This window comes from Gallinula chloropus (genome assembly GCF_964237585.1).
Source record: "Gallinula chloropus genome assembly, chromosome: 27".
NCBI lineage: Eukaryota > Metazoa > Chordata > Aves > Gruiformes > Rallidae > Gallinula > Gallinula chloropus.
Genome location: NC_140112.1, coordinates 3,253,600 through 3,276,797, shown reverse-complemented (window position 1 = coordinate 3,276,797; position 23,198 = coordinate 3,253,600). Strand labels below are relative to the sequence as shown.

At 49.2% G+C, this 23,198-nt stretch overlaps 1 protein-coding gene across 2 annotated transcripts in view; it reads left to right on the top strand.

Annotated features, from left to right (window-relative positions):
• Window positions 1-23,198, top strand: part of MAGI3 (membrane associated guanylate kinase, WW and PDZ domain containing 3) — a gene marked incomplete at both ends in the record, with an annotated part of 55,073 nt that overhangs the window by 27,839 nt on the left and 4,036 nt on the right. Inside the window, 18 exons of one of the 2 annotated variants that reach the window (XM_084275774.1) lie at window positions 1,014-1,130; window positions 2,552-2,671; window positions 4,389-4,598; window positions 5,841-6,015; window positions 6,849-6,928; window positions 8,529-8,586; window positions 9,560-9,654; window positions 10,232-10,420; window positions 11,780-12,385; window positions 13,369-13,400; window positions 14,906-15,059; window positions 15,646-15,737; window positions 15,969-16,161; window positions 17,129-17,314; window positions 18,922-19,107; window positions 21,532-21,634; window positions 21,729-21,861; window positions 22,360-22,503. In XM_084275774.1, the coding sequence (XP_084131900.1) occupies window positions 1,014-1,130; window positions 2,552-2,671; window positions 4,389-4,598; window positions 5,841-6,015; window positions 6,849-6,928; window positions 8,529-8,586; window positions 9,560-9,654; window positions 10,232-10,420; window positions 11,780-12,385; window positions 13,369-13,400; window positions 14,906-15,059; window positions 15,646-15,737; window positions 15,969-16,161; window positions 17,129-17,314; window positions 18,922-19,107; window positions 21,532-21,634; window positions 21,729-21,861; window positions 22,360-22,503 (2,873 nt within the window). The remainder of the gene's footprint in view (window positions 1-1,013; window positions 1,131-2,551; window positions 2,672-4,388; window positions 4,599-5,840; window positions 6,016-6,848; window positions 6,929-8,528; window positions 8,587-9,559; window positions 9,655-10,231; window positions 10,421-11,779; window positions 12,386-13,368; window positions 13,401-14,905; window positions 15,060-15,645; window positions 15,738-15,968; window positions 16,162-17,128; window positions 17,315-18,921; window positions 19,108-21,531; window positions 21,635-21,728; window positions 21,862-22,359; window positions 22,504-23,198) is intronic. The other variant, XM_084275775.1, reaches the window with a different exon arrangement.

The following is a 23,198-nucleotide window of genomic DNA, read 5'->3' as shown; positions in this document are numbered from 1 at the left end:
ATGTGCTTGGGAAGACCTGGTAAGTGGTGGCAGAAGGGGCTGGGGTTCGGCGGTCCTGGTTTGTGGGTTTGCTAACCCTGGCGTTGCAGGTGATCTGGGTTTGAGGTGTAGATGGGTCTGTGGGGTCTGTGCCCTGGTCACTCTCAGGCCTTTCGAGATGGTGTCTCCAGCAGCTGGTGCCCACAGGTACCAGGCCCTGTCCCACGCACGGCTCTGCGTTCCCGACATCACTGTTACCTCCCCAGGTTTGGGTCCCACGGTGGTACCCAGCACGTGCCTGCTGCTGGGTCTGAAAGCAGGGAGTCTCTTCCCTAAAGGCCTGAGTGTTCTGCTGCGGTAACTGCAGCGCATGGAGGGCGCTGAACCCTGTTTAATGTGCGGGGATGGCAGGGTACAGAACAACCCTTTGTGCCCTGCTGTCAGAGGGATGGAGCAGGAGCACAACAGCTCAGTTATTTGTGTGCAGAGGGGACCGTGGTTATCTAGTGATTCAAACAGATTCACTAATGATACCTGACAGGAGTACCACAAAGGGATAATTGTAAAAACCCTCCTAACACGGGGTGTTTTTAAAAAGAAGATATTTCCTTTTTATGACACCACGAATGCAGATTCCTGTGTGACACAGTACTGAGTCCAGGCGCCCAGCCAGCCAGCGTAAATGGGATTGAAAGTAGTGTTGCTATATTCAGAAGCGGTTTCTCTCTGTAGAGGCTTTTAATGCTAGCAGTAGATGATGCGTTTTAATACTTTCTATTGATTTCCAAACAATTCCAGAACATTGTCTTGCTTGGGAGATGCTGAAGTTGGGTGGTCGTTGCTCAGTTGTGCTTAAAATCACACCAGCAGCCGTGCTGTGGTAGTGTGCAGTGGCTTCAGGCTGCTGCTTTTAAACCAACCCAGCTCGTCAGCTCCTTTCTTCTCTTTTCAGACACTTACACCAGTGAAATGCTGTCCTTGTTGCTAGATCCTGCTTGATTTTTACAATCTTTTTCTTGTTTGTTGTTTTTTAGGAAAAGTCATCAACAAAGACTTGCGCCACTACTTGAGCCTGCAGTTCCAGAAGGGCTCCATAGACCATAAACTGCAGCAAGTGATCAGAGACAACCTCTACTTGCGAACCATCCCTTGTAAGTGTGTAGAGGTGATCCTCATGGGCTCTGCTCCTGCTGCCTGACCCCAGAGGGTCCCGTGCACTGGGCAGAGCAGCATGGCTGGCAGGGAGCTGCAGGGGGCTTGGCTTGCAGTGACAGAGATACAGGGCAGCTGTGGCTCGCTCATCCTGAGAAGACACTTCAAGGAGGCAGTGGCAAGAGTGAGAGTGAATTCGTGGCCCGAGAGAAGGGGAGGAAAGAGCACATGGACATTATTTAGTGTCACAGCAAGAATTAATTAGCTGGAGAAACTGGATGGACCTGTGTCACCACCTGTGCATCTGCTAGCATCTCTCAGTCCAGCCAGCAGAGGTGTTAACTGGCCTTTAGCAAGGGTTATGGAAAGCACTGTTCGGGGTGCAGGATGCTCTCACAGCAGCCAAATGTCCTGCTGCTGCTTCTCACCCTTCTGTGCCATTATATTTCCTAGTCATCACAAGATCATCCTTTACCTTGTCACAAAGGCTCCCTGGTTAAAAAGGCTCCTCACCCACTCTATTTAAATATTCACCACACAAAAACCTTAAAATCTGGTTGGCTCCTGGTGTTGTAACCAGGGGAATTCCCTTCTCAATTTAGTCACAGCATCAGATTGAGGATGCCCAAACATGACTTTTTAACAAGATAATAGCAGTGAGAGGCAGCTTGCTCACCAGCAGCTCCTGTTCATGCTGCTGTCTGAAAACACATACGCTCGTAAAAGGCTCTTAGGTTATTGGCAGTAACAAATCGGTGGGGTCCTTTCCAGGAGAGCTTTGATTAAGCTGTTAGAACTATGGGAGGCTTGTATTTATAGGCAAAACACTTTGAGAACTTCTGTGTTAACACAGCAACTTACTGATGACTTTGGAAACGCTTCCCCACAGCTGCATTGGGAGTGCAGGGGAATGACACTGAACTGGGAGGTTAAAAAAGAGCTTTTGTGCCCAGTTAGGGGTTTGGTGGTCCCAAAGTCCATTGTGCTTAGTCACACTGACCTCATCACCCATTACCTGGCTGGTACTGGTGGAGGGAGTGGTGAGGTGAAGCACCCTGGTGCTGTGTCAAACAGCTGCCCAGGGCCTAGGCTGCCACTGCCTTGCTCAGGCTTCCCAGCTTCCACAGAGAGAGCTCTCAGTTCACTGAGCATTGAAAGAATTCTCTCTCATTACCACCTCAGCCAGCTTTTTTTCCTCCTTCCTCAATACCAGAAGTGCTGTTCTGCATAATTTATTGGCCTAGTTTTTATACATTATTGTTTGCTTGCTCACCAGTGCTGTAACTCCCACCTTACTGGAGTGACATCGTTGTTGTATGGAGGTTCAGAACTACACAGCTCTACCGACTTGTGCAGCAGGCAGCATCTGGTAAACAGGCAGCACTTAAGTACCTTACAAGAGTGTTTTCTGTCTTTGCAGGCACTACAAGAGCTCCCAGAGATGGGGAGGTCCCTGGAGTAGACTATAATTTCATTCCTGTTGAGCAGTTTAAAGCACTGGAAGAAAGTGGAGCCTTGCTAGAAAGTGGGACGTATGATGGTATGTAAATGATGCTGAGTGGAACGGGGATGAGGCCATGGTGCTCGTGTCCAGTGTCCTGGTCCTTGTGCCCAGGAGGTGCCTCTCTTCCTGCCCATCAATGGTCATTACACTGCTGGAGTGGAGTTAAATTACTTTTGGACTACCTGTGAGGAGGAGTAGTGGCCTTGTTTGAAATGTCTCTGTAAATCACAGGGTGTCCTCTCAGCCAGCCCTAGTGCCATCTGATTATCTTCCTTGGTGGGGCTGGAGGAAGCATTCTGTGCCTGCTACAATGTTGCTTTACCAGAATTCAGCCAATTCTGTGGAAAGCTTTGAGACCAGAGCCGTGTTCTTCTCCGAGACACGTTTCAGAGGGACAGCAGGCAAGGGGAATGCTCCTGCAGCAGAGCAAAACCACATTTTGCAATGGAGAGAGTTGAACAGAGCTAGTCCAGATCATCCAGATCTGTAGCAAAGTTGGTTTTGTTAAATGTGATGGGGACAAACAATGTGCTGAAGGGAGTGAGCTGTCAGGAACAGGTGATCAGAGGAGCAGGGAGCTGCCAGCAGTGATGGGCTTTCGCTTTGTTCCAAAGGGGTCGATGGCAGTCAGAGATAATTTAAGGTTCCTCACATCCCTGTATTCTGGGGTGGGGGACGGACCCAAAACCCACCTTTCTTTAAAGGGAGAGGAGATTGGTTTGTGTCCAAGCCTCACCCTGATCACCAGTGGGTTTCACGTGGTGGTTCTGCTGGCACTTGAATTCATGTCATTGATTTCCACCCTCCCACCCCACCCCCAAAGGAAAAGGAAGATGTCTGAAGTGTGTTTCACATGCTGTCTGTTGGCATCACCCTGTGTGTGCAGAGCAAACACAGACAGAGCTGGCCCTTTTATTTCTCCTTAGCTCCCCAGTACCTGCCTGCAGCACTCTGACCCTCACTTTGACCCTCCCCTTCACTGACATTTTCAGAAGGGTCCTTCTTTTTTTAGCATGGTCAAAACCGTGTCCAGTCACCAGATGTTTCCCCAGCAAGGGCTCTGGGAAGCTCTCTTGCTGTGTGATTCCCTAATAAAAATCACAGGAGCAGTCAGGAGAGAGGTCAATTTCCAGAACTCTTTTCCAGAAAGCAGGAGATGATTCCTACTCTTTGTGGTTTAGATTAAAATATTAAAGTAAAAATCTCCTTGTTTTTCTCAAGAACAAATCACTTTCAGATGAAGCTATATTAACAGCTTTGTTTACTGGGGAGGAAAATGTAGGACTGTACTTTGAAAATCAATCCTTTGTAATTGTTTTTATGTAAATAGATACTTCTTTCTGCACAAAATTAATTTGCTTTTTTACTTTAGTGTGTCTCTGCTGCTGCATGTTTCTCTGTTAATCAGTATCCAGAGTGAGAGCAATTGATTTTCACAGTTTTGCTTGCCTCAGACCGTTCCCCAAGCCTCTTTATGGAGCGTTAGTGAATTCCAGGCAAGGTAACAAATCCATCTTTCTCTTTGAAAACATGTGGCAGGACAGAAATTTCAAAGTAAACCTCCTGTTCTGATGTGCAGCAGCATCCCTGGCAGGAAGGCCGGGTAGGAATAAAGGGGTTTTGACTGTTGGCTGTTTTTTGGCTGTTCTTTCCATAAAAGCATGTTATATGGGCAAGAAAAAGTTCACCACAGCTGGCAGTGCTTCCACAGAAATCATTGCTTGAGTGATCTTGGTTTCCATCTCGTTGGCAGGTAACTTTTATGGTACCCCAAAGCCTCCAGCGGAGCCCAGCCCCTTTCAGCCCGATCCAGTGGATCAAGTTCTTTTTGACAATGATTTTGATACCGAATCACAGAGGAAAAGAACCACATCTGTCAGCAAAATGCAGAGGATGGACAGCTCTCTCCCTGAAGAGGAGGAAGAGGAGGAGAAGGAAGCAGTTAATGGCAGCGGAGGGATAGGTTGGTTGACAAGGGGAGACATTCCCTGCAGGGTTGTGTGAGTGGATGAGGAGTGTACCAGTAACGCTCGTGCGTGCTCGAGCCGCTTCCTCAGTTCGGGGAAGTTTGAGAGCAGCTTTCAGTGCAACTGGTGTTTTCACTCAGTTTTGAAAGTATCTTTTAAAAGGAAACAGCTGTTCTCCCAGCCAGATGTGCAGTTGCATCATAAAATGCAGCGCTCAGTAGAGAACATGTAGTGCTGGGCATCAGCCAGCTGCACGAGGGGGAAAAGAACATCCCCACTCCTCAGGCAGCGGAGCCCTGGCAGAGTATCCCTGGTACCCTGCAGATGTTGGTTGGTTTTGAGAAGATTAGGGAATTTGTGTGCAGGAGATGGATTTAAGGGGCCACACTCGCTCCTTGTGCTGGGACATTCTCAGATGATCATGGTTAAGGGAGTTACCACACAACCTGTGACTGCCTGAAGGGGACTCCATGGGCAGGAATGAAGTGGAGTGTGTTCAGAGCAGACCAGTGTCCAGTCGGACTGTGTGAAGCCTGGCAGGATACCCATTGCTTCTCCCTGCCAAGGGGACTCATCTCGGGGTGGGGGGAAGAACCGATGGCGCGGAGAAGCTGTCACGGTGCATTTGCAGAGGGTCCCAGGTGTGAGTGGTTTATTGGCCAGACCAGAGCTCAGCTTGCAGGCTTCAGGGCTGCATGGAGCGGCCGAGGGTCTGGGCTGGTGGTTGGGTGAGGTCATGGATGTGGTGTGGTGGAGGATGCCTGTCACAGCCTGGGGACTGAAGGGTGGAGCTTCCATTGAAAGTTTTCTGCAGGGATCTTTGGGAGATTTTTCTTGTGGCTTGCAGCAGGGCGGTGTTTGTTTCACTGGCAGTGTGGGTCTGGTGCTCTGAGGAATATTAGTAGGATTTTGGGGGGGGAGGAGGGGGTTTTCTGGCATTACCCACCCTGTTCTCTCCTTAGGAACAGCAACAAAGTGCAGTCAGTGTGGATTTCTGGCAGCGCTGATTTTTCAGAGCAGGCTCAGACACATAATACAAGGTTAATTCTGTTTGGCAGGGGATGAGCAGAGTCAGCTTTTCAAAGTTCACAGCTGAAAAAAAAAAAAAGTGGAAAAATGCGCATCACATAGAGGGGACGTGTTTGACATCCACTGGTGGCCAGATTGAGAGGGTGGTTCTGTGTGAGAAACAACATAAACATCTGACAAATAGTAACACTTTCCCTGAACAACTGCAGAAAACAAGGAAAAACATTCGGAGTCTCCTGACTGGATGAAACCTGTTCCCAGCTACAACCAGACAAGCAGCTCCATGGACTTCAGGAATTACTTGTCAAGGGATGAAACCCTGGAACCACTGCCCAAGAACTGGGAGATGGCCTACACTGACACGGGCATGATCTACTTCATTGAGTGAGTAGACCCACACCACGGAGGGCTTGCGGTGTCCGTCGGAGGAGAGGAGTGTTGGTGGGCTCCAGACAGTCTGCTGCTTACACCTCTCTGCTGCTTTTCCTGCTTCTGTTTCGCTGTGAAATGTCATAAATTCCTACTGCTGTGTTCCCTGTTGATGGGCATCTGTGTTGCATACTTGGTATGATTGTTGTCACGCAGGAAAGCCTTCTGGTTCCTCCTGCAAGTCAGTGTGTTTGTACTACAGTTTGTATCTCACAAAATACACAGCAGTGTGGGTATTGGGAAGGGAGGTATAAGGTCGGTACAAACCTTTCCTATGTCAGATTTCCCTGAAATCCAAGCTCTTGTTTGTTCTGCCTTGGCTGCTGTGTTCCTTGGCTGGGAGTGTGTGCTTACAAACACAAACAGCACAGATCAAAGCCTGGGGCGGGAATGTAGCTCAGCTGTAGCTCGTGAAACAGCCTCATTTATGTATGGGAAAATGAAACAGAAACCTTGCTGAGAGTTAAACCTAAGAGGAGGATAAAAGTGCTTTTTCCTTCAAGGTAGGAATGCCTGCTGTTCCCACTTGAGCCCTCAGGGGCAGGGGAGAGTGTTTGTCCCTCTGACATTTCACTGTCCTGGAGAGTCTGCAGTGTGCACATACCTCTGAGCAGCACTCCTGCCTTTTCTTTGTAGCATTTCATGATGTGCCTGAGGCACAAATAAAGGCTGTTATCAGTAGGCTACAGTTTGCCCAAGGTAGGAAATATTTGAAAGTTAAAGTAAAGCAAAGTTTCTTCAGTCTGAGGGCGTTGTCTCCTTTTAATGGCATGTGTTCTGCTCCACAGTCATAACACCAAGACAACCACGTGGCTTGACCCACGGCTCTGCAAGAAAGCCAAAGCTCCTGAGGACTGTGAAGATGGAGGTAAGATGTTTGGAATTCATTTGTCTCCTGTGACAGATGAAGGTCTGAGCTGATCCCAGCTGGCCGACCTCCATTGCTGCTGTGGTAGAACCTTCCTCCCAACACTCGTGACTCTGGAGTAGGCAGGGTGGTGCTGAGCATCCCTGGTTCAGCAGCAGAAGGAGCTTGCGTAAGGCTGGGAAAGCCCATGGTGTGTTTTCCCTGGAGTAGTAGGATCTGACTGAATCGTGGGCTTATCAGCATTCCTGAGAAGAGAATGAGATACTTTGTTCCAGTAACAGTCATTGCTAGGGAGAAAGCTGCTTGTAATGCTGACAGTCTCACTGGAAATTGTTGTGTGGGTGCACTATGGCAGGAGGAAAAGGTCCATAAGTATTAGTCTAGGAGCAGTGAAGAGGGTACAGTGTGATACCTGCTGCTGATGTGACGTGGTGCAATATTTGAAACCATAAGTAGAGGGAACAATATGACTCCAGCTCTTCATACTGTTGCTTCAGGACTTACAGGTCAGGTCAGGATCCCCTACAGAGAGCTCCTACAACCCTTTCCCATGCAGTCACACAGTTTAGTCAGCTAGAACAGATACCAAAGAGCTGTGTCCTCAGCAAACACCCAATGCTGCATGTGCTGCAGCAGGCTCAGAGTAGCTGGGTGTCTTCCTGAGCTGCCGGCCTCACAATGGCGTATTCATGCTGAAGCCAGCTGGAGCCATGGGCACACACTGCTGCTTATTAAACATATGTGCAGCTCACCACAGGATAAAAGGAGCACTTTAAGCAGAGAGATGCAGGATCTCCAAGTGAACAGCGTTTAAATTAAGAGACCTACCGTGCCTTCTGTCAGACCCTGTGGAGTGATGCTGGTATTAATGATTGGTTGCATGCTGTCATGTGCTAGGGAAAACTCCTGTCACCATCAAACTTGGGGCAGCCTCAGACAGGATTACATCACAGCTGTATCCTTAAAGTGTCTAGCTACCTGGCTGCGCCCATTATTCTGATATTCAAATTTCCACAGTCAGGATAACTGGGACAGTAAAGCCCTGATAATTGGACCCTGTGATAGCTGCTTATCGCCTGGGCCAGTAACGATCTGCTGCTGGGCACCGTCTCACCAGATGCTGAGTTTGCTGTAAAAAGGAGCTTTTCACACATAGCTGAGTGTCTCTATTGAAGAGGTAGCTTTTGTTATAGAGCCCTCACGTAGGGCTGCCCAGACCCCCCTGGCCTGGCTTGAGCAGCACAGTACTGTGTGACATGGTCTCCCCAGGCCAGCTGTGCGGAGCGCGGTGTGTCCAGACCTCAGGGCAGACCAGCTTGTTCTGGGCTATCTCATTCGTGTGTGTCTTATCTCTTTTTTCTGTTCCAAGTGCTGTGACTGAGCACAAGTCTCCTCATGTGGTTGAACAGAGTGAGAGTTACAGGGCTTCAGGTGCCCTGGAACAGGCTGGTGTCTTTTCATCAGGAACACCAGCCCAAGCAAATGAAGGGGGAAAGACCAACCTGTATTATCCCCTTGTTTTTCATGAGTCTGTAATCTGTCCTCTTTTTGCAGATAGTTTTCCACTGTAATGGAGAAATGTTTCTCTTTCTGCTTGCAGAGCTTCCTTATGGATGGGAGAAAATAGAAGACCCTCAATATGGAACATACTATGTTGAGTAAGTGCTAATTACTAATTTGATGTAGTTACAAATTGAGCAGAAAGTAATGAAGCACTTGATATTCAGTGTGTATTGGTTGTAATGCAATGTAAGGGTGACACATACCCCTGGGAACAGTTCTGGGGGCAACGAACACCCGGGGCACACTTCAGAGCACCAGCACTTGGGCAGATCCCTGGTGTGACCTTCCTGACTGACTGGGCTGTATTTCTTTTGGGGAGGGAAAGCACGTAGCAACCAAAGTAATTTATTAAAGGGAATGAGCTGATGTCATTTTTCTTAGCTTTGACAAAAGTGGGGTCACTTGATTTAAGAGTGGCACTGATAACTCTAAAAGAGGAAAAAGGCTTACATCTCATGGCTGTCTGCAAAGAGCCGAGTAAATAAGCTGCTGCAAGAGCTCTTCTGAGTCTCCTTCAAGTCAGAGGAGATGAAATGTCTTTAAAAATCTCTCTTTAACCATGGAGAAGAAAAATTGGAGGAGTTGCAAACGTTAGCTTCAGAGAGCAAGCTAACATGTTTTGACTGTGAAAAGCCAACGCAGGTATTTCAGTTCTGCTCAGACAGTTTTTTCCCACTCAGCTGTACTGTTCTGGCACCTGATAGTGAAAAGGTGATGTCTGAGTTTTAAACATTATAGGTAGGTGGAAGCAACATGTAGGGTCAAGAGAAAAGCGGGTTTTCTCAGTTGTAAACTACTGCAACCTTTTGAAAATGGGCAGAGTGCAGTGAAGATGTACACTGCCTAAGAATCAGAGGAAGTAAACTTGTATTAGCTCTTAAAGCACATCAGAGTGTTGAAAGAACAAATCAGTGTTGGTTGTGATAGGTTATCGTTCATTTTTCCAGAGCATTGCTCTGAGATAACAGAGAATAGTATTTGTAGATGTATCTTTTGATGTTGTCTGTTCTGTGAAGCAGGCAGAATGCTTTCTGCTGAAATCCTGATCTCCCTCTTGTATGTCTGCAGTCACATTAACCAGAAAACTCAGTTTGAGAACCCGGTCTTGGAAGCCAAAAGGAAAAAACAGCTAGGACAGGCCGATGCTGGTCCTTCCAAGTCAGGTATCACTGAATATTGTGTGCTTTGTCACTTCTTACCTGCCAGTGTGCATCATGAGGAACTGACTCTGGAATTCCTCAAGGCACACAACTTCTCTGTTGTGGAGGGGAGGGGTTTTTAATGTTAAAACTGAAGTAAAGACCCTAAGGCTGCTTTAAAATAATTCTGCTCGTTCTGAAGCTGGTTGTCATGAGCAGCTTTTGGATACACAGAGGGTTAGAAGAGCCAGCTGGAACGCACAGGTAAAACCACACCTGGATTTTTATGAATTGGATCTGCTTTAAGCTTGGTTTTCAAGAGTTAGAGCATAAAACTGGGGATTATAGTTGGGAGCTTTAGTTCCAGCTCTGTCATAATCCGTACTGTGGTCTTAAAAGAACTCTTGACTTTCCCCCTCACTTCACTCAGCTGTGAAATGAGTGTAACAGTGTTTGCTTTGCTCAGTTACAGTGCTGCAGGGCTGAGCCAGTGTTTACCAAGCAAATCATTAACCTTTATGACACCCTAACAAACAAACAGAACTTACCAAACTAACCCTGGTTTCCTGCCCTCCTGTCTCCTTATTCCATCATTCAACAGGACCAGAGAAGTCTGTGTTCACCAGAGATCCATCCCAGCTCACGGGGGCACTCATACGGACATCGCTGAAGAAGAGTACCATGGGCTTCGGCTTCACCATCATTGGAGGAGACAGACCTGACGAGTTTCTCCAGGTGAAGAATGTGCTAAAGGATGGACCAGCTGCACAGGATGGGAGAATTGCCCCAGGTCCAGTATTACTTCTCTCAGCCTCAGTTTCCTGTGGTGCTTTTAGAGAACACAGCTCCTGAGACACAGGGCTGGGGTGACGCCATCCACTGACACGAAGAAAATTGCTCTCAGATTTGAGAGAGATGTGTGCAGGGCAGTGGCTGAGAAAGAAAAGAAGCAGTGTTCTAGATACAAACCTACTTTTTCTGCAGTTCTGCTTTAGCAAAGGCTTTTGGCCTTGTGGTTGTTTGCAGAATGCTTTTTGTTCCCTCTCCATACGTGCAGTACAAGCAGGGTGTTTGAATCCTGGGCTGTGTTTGCCTTGCTGCTGCCAGAAAACACAACACCAAGTACTGAAACTGTAAAACAAACTGCAGCAGGAAAGAGCAAGCAAAGCTGTGTGAGCTGGGCAGGTTAGGAGAGAAGAGGGATGAGGCTGCCTGCAGTCCATGAAGAATTAAACAGTGCTTGTTGTTACAGGTTTAAGTTACCCACAGGCTTACTGGACCATACAGTTTACATACCAGAAAAGGCAAAATGCTTCTTCACATACCAGATATGATGCTTAGATGCTTAGATACTATTTACTTATGAGGTTCAATAGTTTCCTGTTCTGTTGTTGACCTGCTGTTAGACTTTGTTTGCATGTGGCTCATTTTCCTCCCCTGTGCAGATGGAGATGGTCCTGCAGCACGGTGCTGTGCACGCACACAGCTGGGCGAGATGCCTATCGCTGCCTGTTGCAGCTCACACAAGAGCAGAGTTACTGTTCTACTGATGCCCAGGAGCTTACCTGGTTTGCTTGCTGGGAACGTGGTGTTGCACATGCAAAGTGTCACGAGCAAAATGATGCAAATTATGAAACAAGGCTTTGGGATCTGAAGCCTACTTCCACTTCAGTGGGAAGATACGTGCTTAGCCATGTGTGGCAACAGTGCAAAGTACAGAACATGTGGGCACAATCCTACCTTAAGTTCAGCCAGGCCTAAAATAAACACAGGACCCCCAAAAATCCGATTTATTCTGGATTGAGTTGAGGATACCATACAGCATGAATTAAAGTAGAAGACATCTGCTTGCAGTAGTGTGCGTGCACTGCTTCATCTCCTGTCACTGCACAGTATCATATTTTAAATCTGCTGCAGATTAAACTTTATATATTTAGCACAGCATGTTCTGAGATGAAATAAATAAATGTGAAGAGGAAATCCTTCGTGCTTCTGGCAGCAGATAGCCAGGAGGTAACTGCCCGGCCACCATTCCTTGCTAGTTGTGAATTGACTTCCCCAGGGAGGCTTTTGTTCTGAGTCTGAACACAGGAGAGCTCAGGATGGTTCTGTTTCTGGTTTTGACACTGCTGAACTTCTTTTCTAACAGGTGATGTCATCGTAGACATAAATGGAAGCTGTGTCCTTGGCCATACCCATGCAGATGTTGTCCAGATGTTCCAGCTAGTTCCCGTCAATCAGTATGTGAACATGACTTTGTGTCGTGGTTACCCTCTTCCCGACGACACCGAAGACCCTGTGGTAGATATAGTGACAGCCACACCTATTATCAACGGACCCCCCATGACCAAAGGAGATGTTTGTGTCAGCCAGGAGTTGATAGCAGGAGCTGTTGTGTTGGACCAGAATGGAAAAATGGGCCCTATGTTGGTCAACGGCCGCCTGAACGGCCCCTCGGCGGACACGGCCGAGCAGAGGATCTCTCTCGCCTCTTCAGGAGCCTCTCAGCCAGAGCTGGTCACCATTCCTCTAGTTAAAGGCCCCAAAGGCTTTGGGTTTGCCATTGCAGACAGTCCGACAGGACAGAAGGTGAAGATGATTTTAGACAGCCAGTGGTGCCAGGGCCTCCAGAAAGGGGACGTAATCAAGGAGATTTGCCATCAGAACGTGCAGAGCTTGACACACCTGCAGGTGGTGGAGGTGCTGAAGCAGTTTCCAGTAGGAGCAGAGGTACCCCTGCTTATCCTGAGAGGAGGTATGTATGTAAATTTACAGTTGTTATGTGCCTTTGAAGTGTCTCCCCTCAGTGTGATATCTAAATCGTGTCCAGTCTTGACAGCTGAGTAATAGTTTGTTCTGTTTCTGAGCCGTTATGTTCTAAGTTTAGTTTATCCCCCCGAGTACTGAGGATGAGAGCATGTTGCTAGGGTTGGGTTTTTTCAGGAGATGTTATTGTGCTGTGTTTATGCTCTGTTTCCTCTGAGTGTCTGGGGAGTGCTAAAGCAAGAATGCAGCCTGTAGTGTAAGACAAAGCTGCAGTGCGATGGTCAGAGTCTCTGCAGCTCTCCATATGTACTGCAGTAACTGTAGCTGCAGTGGGCAGGTGGTGACAGGAGGCAAGAGATGCATCAGCACCAAGGTGGAGCTGGTCACTGGAGACACCAGGAGAGTTCTCATTTTCATGTGGCATGTTTTTACCTCTCTGGTGACCGCCAGTCACAGGCCTGGATGTGTCCTCTCCCCGAAAGCAGACTAGTAGATGGTGTGTGCTGGCCAGAAGGAGCTGAAGGAATCAGGAAGCAGCACGTGGCTGCTCACTGTCCCCTGAAGCTTTTATTGTGGCCCTGAGAGTGTCACTTCAAACAGCCATTGACATTTGCAAAAATCTCCAGTTCTCTTTCTGTGTTGGTGCCACTGTTCCTTCAGCAGCTGAGGGAATAATGAGCTTTCTTCAGCAGTGAGTGAAATTCCTCTACACAAATTCACAGAGCCTCTGTATCCAAGGAACTGATGTGTGGTTTGGTTGACCAGTGTCTAGAGGAAGAGGAATTAGATGTTTTTCATGTTGTACAGCTAGCAGTTCTCATGTGAGACTTTCCTGGAGTGGTGGTTTCAGCCAACTGAACATTCCCTTGGCTGTTCCAGAGGAGAGTGGATAAGCAGTTACATTGCCTTAAGGCTGTTTAACCTTTTGGTGACCCAGTAGTGAAACCACTTTCTACATTGTGTTTTCTCTAGGTCCACCCTCACCTACTAAGACTTCCAAAGGGGTGAGTATTTGTCATGTGTTTAAACTTCTTTCTGATGGAGAATATTCAGGGGGGGTTGGCTGCAAAACAGACTCAGAAATATGGTTCATTGAACATGAAATATTCCTTTGAGGGCTTGAGTTGTTTAACAGAGGTGATGGAGACCTCTTTCCTTACTGATGAGGAGTCAGGAATGCGGTGAAGATCTTGCAGGACGACAGGTGTAGTGTTGTTGATTTGTCAGGATTTAAACATCACATTGCTGCTTAAGTCCCATCATCATTTCCTTTTTTGCACTAGACTTGAAATCTCTGTGCACAGGTTGACCTGCTTTGGTAATCTCATCCCCTCTGGCTGATCTCTGGTCCCTGTGGTAATCTGCAGGATGGGTTAGTGAAGCTGCATCTACTTAGGGGCACAAACTCATTGTTTGAAGTAACTGCTGTCAGAGTACCCATTAAAAGGGAAACAAAATACAGGTGCTGTATTTTTTCATTGCTAATTACCTGTATTAAAGTGAAATGGGACTTATAGAGGAAGTTAAGGGCACTTTGATGCCCCTCTATGCTTTCATGGCATTGATGGGCTGCGTAGTGCTCCCTCCTTAGAGCAATCATCCTTGGACCTGTATTTTAGGGCAGTGTCTGCACAGCTGTACACCCCTGATTCCTGCAGTTCTGATCCAGTGGGGTATCTTCACTGTGCATTAGCTCAGCAAAGAATCCTTGGGGGTAACCAAAGCCCCTCAGGTTGGGTAATGCTGAGAGCAGCGCATCCTCTGCTCACGGGCACTGCTCTTGCCAAGGAGCAGAGCTGGGTTTTGAAAGGTGTTTCTTGCACAGAAGAAATGACTCTATTTTAGGAAAACCCCATTGCCAAGATGCAGCTGCTTTTTCTGTCCTTGGCCTGTGGTGAGTCGTATCCCAGCAGTGGGATAGAGGGAGTACCTGAGTTGTGTGCTTGAAACACACTGTGCTCAGGAAGCTGTGCAGTCCTGTGCCTGCAGTAGATGAACCAGTGGGTACCTCTGCCCTTGGAGGACACGAGCCCTCTCAGGGGGGCTCCCATGTCAGGGTGCTCTGTGTGGGCCTGCTGAAAACACCCAGGGCTCAGGCACGGGCAGCAGCAGCTTCGCATGGAGCACTCGATGTTCAGTGGCATTAAGCAGCCTGGCAGAATAACTCAGTGTAAAGGGCAAGTTCTTGTGTTTATACACATACAAGAAGTGTCAAACCGCTACCCCCTCAGGGCAGTTTTCTTCCACTCTTTGTAAAAGGGCAGATCTAAGCCTGTTCTGCTTGTGCTTCTGTTTAATGTGCACAGACACATGCAGACTGCCATGTTCCAACTTCTCAGGTTGGGTTTCAGCCCAGAAAAAGTATTTAGAGTTACATTAGTGCATTGATTGGAAAGTAGCCCTGCTTTTCCCCTCTGCCTGGTGGTTATTGCCTTCACACACACACAGGTACACAAATTGAGTTGGCTTTTGATCTAATATGGGTTTTATGGGGTGGGCTTTGTTTCAGAAGGACAAGCAGGACAGTTCAGGGAGTTTGGAAGCTGTTGGTGATCCCATCCCACAGCCGATGCCATTCCCACCCACTGCTGTACGACCAGGCTCTCCTAAACTAGACCCTTCAGAAGTCTACCTGAAGTCTAAGACCATCTATGAGGACAAGCGTGAGTACATCAACTTCAACTGGGAAATACTCAGCTAGGAAGGAATTTTTTCTTTGCTGTTTGGGTGGTAAAACTACTGTCACTCTCAGTGAGAGTTTGTGAACCTCCTCTGGGTAAAGCATTTCAAGAAATGCAAAACTCCTACAGAAAATAGAGAACTGTGCAACTCCTTTAAAAAAAGACACAAGATGCTTCAACTGTGTTTATGATAAAGCAGCTAATCATAGAAAGGGTCTCAAGGGTGATCTGGTTTTGAAGGGAGCAGGAGTAGAGCTGACTGTTTCAGAGCTCATAGCAGGAAGCTCTGAGTTGTCCTACACTGGCTTACCATATGAGTGCAGCTGTGGTTTCTCCTTTGGCACTCACTGCCAACTCACTGTTTCTTCCTTCTTCAGCCTTTTCCTGAAACTTTATTTTTCCACATTTTTCACTGTAGATTTGACTGTTGGAGTTATTTACTGTATTTACTGTATCTCTGGCTGCTGCATTCTGTCAATAAGAAGAGTCAGAATGCACCTCAAAAGCCATTATGTTTCGATACTCAACGGTAGCTCCTGACATGCTTTGACATCTTGCTTTGTTTTAGCTCCAAACACAAGAGATTTGGACGTTTTCCTGCGAAAACAAGAGTCGGGCTTTGGCTTCCGGGTGCTTGGAGGGGACGGCCCGGATCAGCCGGTGAGTGGAACAGTTGGCAGTTGCCTTTGTGCCTTTACTGTACTCTTTGAACCCCCAAACTGTACCCATTCAGCTTGTGCAAGCTGCACCCAACGGGCTGTGTTTCTGCTAGGGCTGGATCATCTTGAAAAATGCCTTCCCAAAGCCCTCACCTGCCTGGATTCACCTGCATCCACTGCTGAGGAGTGCAGGTTCCACCCTTCAACCCCCCCTACTCTGCTCTGCCCACAGATCTACATCGGAGCCATAATCCCCCTGGGAGCAGCAGAGAAGGACGGGAGGCTGCGCGCTGCGGACGAGCTGATGTGTATCGACGGGGTCCCAGTGAAAGGGAAGTCACACAAGCAAGTCCTGGACTTAATGACCAGCGCAGCGCGCAACGGCCAGGTGCTGCTCACGGTGCGGAGGAAGATCTTCTTTGGTGGTACGTGTCTGTCTGTCCCAAGAGGGAATTTGGCCAAAGGAACGCTCCCTTTGGTTATCAGCTCGACTCAAGCTGCCCTGGGAGTTATCAGTCACTAGAGCTGAGCAGCCTGAGATTCGGGAGGGTCAGCTGTAATTCTGAGCAAGTGGAGAAAAGGAGGATAAGCTGACGCTGGTTTGCGCTGCTCAGGCAGATGAGGCTCTCAGAGTGATGACTGCAGTGGTGTTCTCTGCAAAGCTTCTTCCAGATATTCATTAGAACACTAATACTATGCAAATAGAGTAATAACACAGTGTCTTTTCTGTACAGCATGCTGTGTTCTCTGGCCTTTTGGCATCTTGTGTGTAGCCAGAATAAGTGCATTCAAACCAGAGATGATTTGGGGCAGCATCTTGTGATTGTGCTACTCAACCACTAGTTCTGAGTGTATACAAGGAAAAGGAGAAGGTATTTTAAGATCAGATCTCACTGTAAGATGCTTTCTGATAGGTGCTGCCTACGTCAGGACCAGGATTTTGTCAGTTGCCTAAAGAAAGCCTGCCTTTTAGAAAACGTTTCCATTGTACCAAGCAGTTGTTTTCCACTAAGCTATCAGTGACTGTAGTTCATAGCTGGATCTCTGCTGTAGATCTTGTACTTGTAGCATGCAGAAAAGCCATGATTTTTATTACAAAAAGGCATCAGGTCGCTCAGTGATCACACTGCGTGGCTGTGTGGCGGGGCTGCCAGTGAGCAGCGGCTTGCCTTGCACAGCTGTGCACATCTGTGCAGGGCTTGGAATGCTTTATCCTGCATCTGATTGCTGTTTGATCCAAATGGCACTGTTAGTAAGCTCACACCTTACTTTCCCAGGCAGACAGAGTTTCCTCATGCTGGCACCAATACAGAGCTGCGTGGGTTTGTGTAGCTGCTTGGTGAAGCAGCAGTATTATCTTTCCTTATTTGTTGTCTGTCTGTTACCTGCAAGGGGAAAAGCAACTGGAGGAGGAGGAGTCGCAGCCTGTGTTGGCACAGAATGGCTCTCCCCGCCTGAACCGGGTGGAGTTTGCAAACCAGCAGCCCCCAGAGGTCTACGACGTCCGTCTGCAGCGGAAGGAGAACGAAGGGTTTGGCTTCGTCATCCTCACCTCAAAGAACAAACCTCCCCCTGGGGGTAAGTGCTGTGCTCTGGGGTTTCCACAGGGCTTTCTTCCCTTGATGGGGTGCTGGAAACACTGCCTGTGTCCCGGGCTGTTCGTAACACGGGCGCATCCTCGGGCTGTGCTCGGCAGGACTTGGCTGTGCTGCCTCCATCACGAAGCTGCAGTGCTCTTCTGAAGCCAGGAGCTGTAAACCCAGCCTTCAGCAGTGGAGCCCGCAGCCCTGCAGTGTGTTGCTCTTCACAGTTGGCTCTTAGGTTTATATAATACTTTAAAAAAGCAGTCTATTAAGGGAAGTGTAATTAAAATTTAAACTCATGGTAGATGCTAGAAGGCATCAATGTCTCTTCCCTCACAGTAACTTCTGCGTATGCTAGCTCATTAAAACAATTCTTGATGGCTTTTTAATCTGGGGTGGTTGATGACACTGTGGAAGTGTTTCGGATTTGCTGTCATGGTTTTGAGAAGCCAGCTGATAATCCTGGCGGGCACATCATGTTCCTCACCCCTCGATCCCACAGAGAAAAACATGCTTGGGAGAGCAGCAGCTACAGAAACCAGGTATCCCTCAAAGCCACTTCAGGCTTTGGTGATACAAACAGGCTTTTGGAGGTACCAGAGCATTCAGGAAAGGTGTGGGGCTCAGTCTGGAGAGGTTTGGGAGTGAGCTACAAAGGAGCTGTGCAGCAGTTCCTGACCAGAAGAGTCCTAGTGAGACTTGGGAAGGTCAGGAGGTGATTTTGCTCTGCTTTCAGGCATCCAGATGAATGAAAAGCTGTTATAGACGCATGGGAAAGCAGGCAGGCTGATGTGCTTTGATGCAGTGCAAATCTGCTCTGTCAGGGCCGGTCCAGGCAGGCAGCTCAAGGAGCCGCTGTCTTGCCCCGGGTTTTGGTAGGCTCCTCCCGACACCGTGGCTTCTCGAGTGCCATCTGCAGTGCTGACGCTGGGTCAGCAGCCTGCGAACACAGGTCTGCCCCGAGCGCGGCTCTTGGGCTCTTGGGGCTGCACTGGAGCATCCTTCCCTCCTCCTGCCCATCCCTGCCTCTCTCTGCACCTCAGGGAAGGTAACTAAAAGCAATCTCCTCTCCTGCTTCTCCTAAAATTCCCTCTTCTCCCTGTTCCCACTCTTCTGGCCCTGATGCTTGGGGTTCGAGAGGAGTCTGTAGCCAGAGCAGGAGCCAAGCCACCAGGAGAGCTAGCTGGAGTGCAGGACAGCAGTGGCAAGTGTGAGTTCATCCCAGGGAGCAGGAACAGGGAATGGGTCTGTGCAGAGCTGATGCCACACACCTTGCGGTGCTCCGGCAGGCGCTGAGGGTGCTGCCAAGCTCTCACAGTCCCTGGTAACTGTTAGTCTCTAGCAGGAGAAGTTTTATTTCCTCTTGAAGTGTATTTAAAGCTTCCATTTCATTTTCAAGGAGGAAGAGACCCCCTGCATCCAGGTTTGTTACACTGGGAGAGTGTGACTGCCTCTGAGCCCCCTAGCACTCCGGGGTCCATGTGCGAGCAGCGCTGCCTTGGGGCAGGAGCCGTCGCTGGGATGACTCTGGCAGTTGTGGGTCTGAGTGCTGCTTACCCAGCAGGACTGTTAATGTGTTGCTGTGCCTGTTCTTGTTCCCAGTGATTCCTCACAAGATCGGGCGGGTTATAGATGGGAGCCCTGCTGACCAGTGCGGGAAGCTCAAGGTGGGGGACCGCATCTCGGCGGTGAACGGCCAGTCCATCGTGGAGCTCTCCCATGACAGCATCGTGCAGCTCATCAAGGATGCAGGCAACGTGGTGACCCTGACTGTGGTTGCTGAGGAAGGTAAGGAGGGTGGGGAGGTCCTGCCACACCGCCAAAGGCTGGTGCTTGTGATTCCTGCAGCTGATTCATGAAGCGCAGTATTGTAAGATGTTTGGAGGTTAAAGAGCTCATCTGTTTGCTCTGGAAGAGCTGGAGGCAGGTAGGGCAGAGACAGGCAGCTGCCAGGGGGGTTGTACTGAAAAGTAAGAGACAAGGATTGACGGCAGGATGAAGGGTAAGAGAAATTCTCATCACGTCTGACACGAGCTGCTCACACAGAGCTTCAGACCTTGTGTTCTTTCACCAAAGAGAAGTGACCTCTCCTCAGGGAGCTACAGCAGACATGGGATGATGCTCAGAGAGAAAATCTTCTTGCCCTCGGGCAATGCCCACCTGTTGCTGCTGCAGTGCTGCCAGGCCTGCTCCTGGGACATGCTGTGAGGCCACAGGGACACCCACTTCCCAGACCCTCTGCATCTAGACGCTTCTATACACAGCTGGGCTGACGCTGCACCCCTGGGCTGCTGCAGAAAGATCCTCAGGTTCAGCCTGCCACAACCACCCTGTGAAAAATGGCCACATCCCACCCTGGAAACCTGGCTCAGGATGCTCCTGCAGCCCAGGGCTGCTGGCCAACCCTTTGTGGCTGCAAAGTCCCAGGGCTAAAAGAGAGTGTGTTTCGGAGAGGGCTCCCACGCCTCACCGCGCTCGGTGCGGTATCGCTCCTACGCAAACAGATCGCTATAAATATGTACGATCCAGTCATTTGAAGAGAAGAGCTGCTTCCCTGCCCTGCTTACCCCACTGCATTTTCCTGGATCGCTGCTTGTGTGTCTAATTAAACTTGCTATCGTTACTTTGCCAGAAAGTTGGCTTTCTTCACCTTTTAAATAATAAATACCTGAAGCCAAGAACGTGAATGAAGCCAACAGCTTATTCTCTGATTGCCAGTACTTAGCATGCTAGCTCAGCCTGTAATACAGAACTTTAGAGGCTTCATTTTCCTTTGGGTTAATGCTTGAAGCAGAGAGACTTCTCTAAATTGTGGGTTCTCCATTAGGAGTTTAATTTTTATCAAACGTAACTGACTCAGTTTGATGGACACACCTCAGAGCAGGTGCCCAGGGCAGTGCTTATAATGGGACTGCAGTTGGAGTTGGTTGCATTAGATCTGTTTCTCTGGAGCTCTTAATCAGCTTTGCTTTCAAAATTCACTTTCTGAATATAATGGTTTTGTCCCCTATTTATACATGACCTTACCTAGACTCTGTGAGAGCCTTTCCCCCTTCCTACTGATTTGGTTGTAGAATACAACCTGAGGAGACCCAACAGAGAGGGAGGAGGAAGAAGAACTGTCAGCAGTAGGGGATGAAACCAGTCAGAAATCCGTGTGGCTGAGAGGAGCTGGGCTTGGCGTGCTTCAGATGGAGTGAATTTTGTGGCAGTGAAGGAGAAGCAGGACCTGTTCCATGGAGATGGGAATATACCAGCACTTGGGCTTCTCCTTAGTGTAGCTAAAGTACAGGTTGGGTCATGGTGTAATGCTGAGTACGCAGGTGGCTGGAGGAAGCCAGTGGGGATGTGCCATGGATGTGATGTGGTATGACATGGATGTGCCATGGACGTGTCCCTGGGCTGTGGGCAGGGAGCTGTGCTGCGTGGTGCCTCACAGGACCGTGCTCAGCACCGAGGAGGATGCAGGATGTGACTCCAGAGAGAAAACCGCCCCTTTTCCCAGAATCTGTTGAGCATCACAGAGCATGGACCCCAACGGAGTCTGTTGTTCCCCAACACACTGTCCTCAGTGCTGCCCTGGGAGAGTGGCTCTGAAAATGCTGCTTGCCCCCTTCCCTCCCTCTGGCTTCCCCAGACGTGTGATCTCTGCGTTCGCCTGAACAAGCGCATCGCACATCACGCACCACAAGACATTCCTTAGCACTGTGCACAGAGCAGGAGCCTGTCAGCTCCTGTCATGTATTAGCTGGAAACACAGGAGAGCAGGCTGAAAAGAGGACTGGAGAATTTGTACAAACAGATGGCGTTTTTCTTGCCTGTGCTTCTAAATTAAAACTCTGAGCATGAACCAGGAGTAAAAGTTGACGTTTTGTCTCCAGAGAAAATCCTCCTTAAGGCTCGTTGTGGTAGTAGCATCGTGTGGTCCTGGGGAGGACTCCAGAGCTCTCACATACCTGGGAAGTTGGGGCTAATAACACATGTTCTGGTTTCCTTCCCAAGAGATGTTTGAGTGCTTTGTATGCTGTACTGGGCTTGCTTGTCTGTAACCAAGAGCCACAGTGATGCCCAGTGCTGAACAGAGTGCCAGGACGCTCTGCCTTGGTGCTGGGGATCTTCTTTTAGCCTGTAGAAGGAAAGGAGGCAGTCATTGGTGCCAGCTTCATGTGCAGGACGTTCCCTCTGACTGTTGGTTTGGTTTGTGTCCATTAGAACAGCGTGGCCCTCCCTCAGGGACCAACTCAGCCAGGCAGAGTCCAGCCCCACAGCACCGACCACTGGGACCGGCCCCGACCAACCCCTCCAGCACGGACAGGTATGGCAAGAGCAGCTGGAGCTCAGTGAAGGCAGCTGAGAGCAGCCAGCAAGGGTTTGCAGGGGTAACCCTGTGTCCTTTCACCTCTCTGCAGGGGAGCTACCGAAGGAGAAGCTGGAAAAGAAGGGTCAACTAGTTATAGGCTTTCCTGGCCCGAGCACAAGCACTTGGCACAGTCGGATGCTGGCGTGGCTTCGGTTGTTGGTAGCCGTCACTCCCAGGTACAGGTGAGCACCCGAGGCTGCAAACACTGTCACCCCCAGGCACTGCAGTGGCAATGCCAGAGGGTCTGAATGCAGAACAGTGGGACGTTTCCCTGTCAGAGGTGGGTGGAAAAGTTGTGCATACAAGTCCTCTGAAGTGTGTGTCAGAGCGCTGCTGCTGAGGTTTGAAACTTGATTCTCTCCCTAGTGTATTGAACAGTCATTACACTTATCAAAGAAGCTGAAAACACTGGCAATGGGGTTGCTACAGACCCTTTGGCAAAGTTTCTTAAAGACATTTCAGGCATATCTAAGACTTAGAAGGAAAAAGGTTTTGTATGTTTAGTCTTGGAGTGAAGCCCTTGCACGTAGTCATACATGAGTTGTGATGAGTTCAGTTCAACTCATGGGCTGCAGGTTTCTTAAAATACAGAAATGTGTGAAGCATTTTTGCAGAAAGGCCGATGTTTCAGTCTGCCTGCAGGTCCTCATCTTTCTTTTTTCCCCTGACTTCCCACACAGAACCCTGGCTGCTTCCCGGTCGAGTTGGAAAGGGGCCCTCGAGGGTTTGGGTTCAGCCTTCGGGGAGGGAAGGAATACAACATGGGCTTATTCATCCTTCGCCTTGCTGAAGATGGGCCAGCTGTCAAAGACGGGCGAGTGCATGTGAGTTCATCCTCTCTGATGGGTTTGTTGCTCAGGTTGGCCCTTTGGCTCAGCACTTTACCCACACAGGCAGCAAACGAGTGCAGGATCCCTCCCTCCAGCTCTTCCTGTGCAGCAACTGCAGCTGTGTGGCAATTTGAAGGAGGAACCTGTGGGCAGCTCTGCCCATCCAGCTGCCCTCCCCTGCTTGGGTTGGTGCTGTGTGTCCCAGGCTGAGCAGGAGTTACTTAGGGTACTTGGGGAAGGAGTGTGACTGTCCCCAGCAGCGGGGAGTGCAGAGGGGCTGCCCTCACCCAGCTGGGATCCTCACTGCCTGCAGCTCGCCCAGTTCCCTGGCTGGGAAGCGGTGTCGGTGTCTGGCTGCGCCTGGAGACTGCAGAGGGGTTTCTCAGCCAGCCCGTGGCAGCTCAGCGTGACAAACCTGACAGGAGGCAGTTGGGCAGTGTCCTTGTCCTGCCAGTCCGATGAGTGAGACCGTGAAGAAGCCCAGCCAGTCCCAGGCTGCTGCTGTGTGTCCTGCTGACATCCGTTGGCTGATCCATGTACTGCAAAATAGGTTTCGTGCCTTTTTTTGGGGGGGAGGTAGGGGTGCTTTCCAACACCTCTCCAGCAGCTGCAAGGCTCCTGTGAGCCGTAATTACCTGCCTAGGACCTCTCTGAGGTGCTCATTGGCCTCAGAGAGCTCAGTGCTGGTG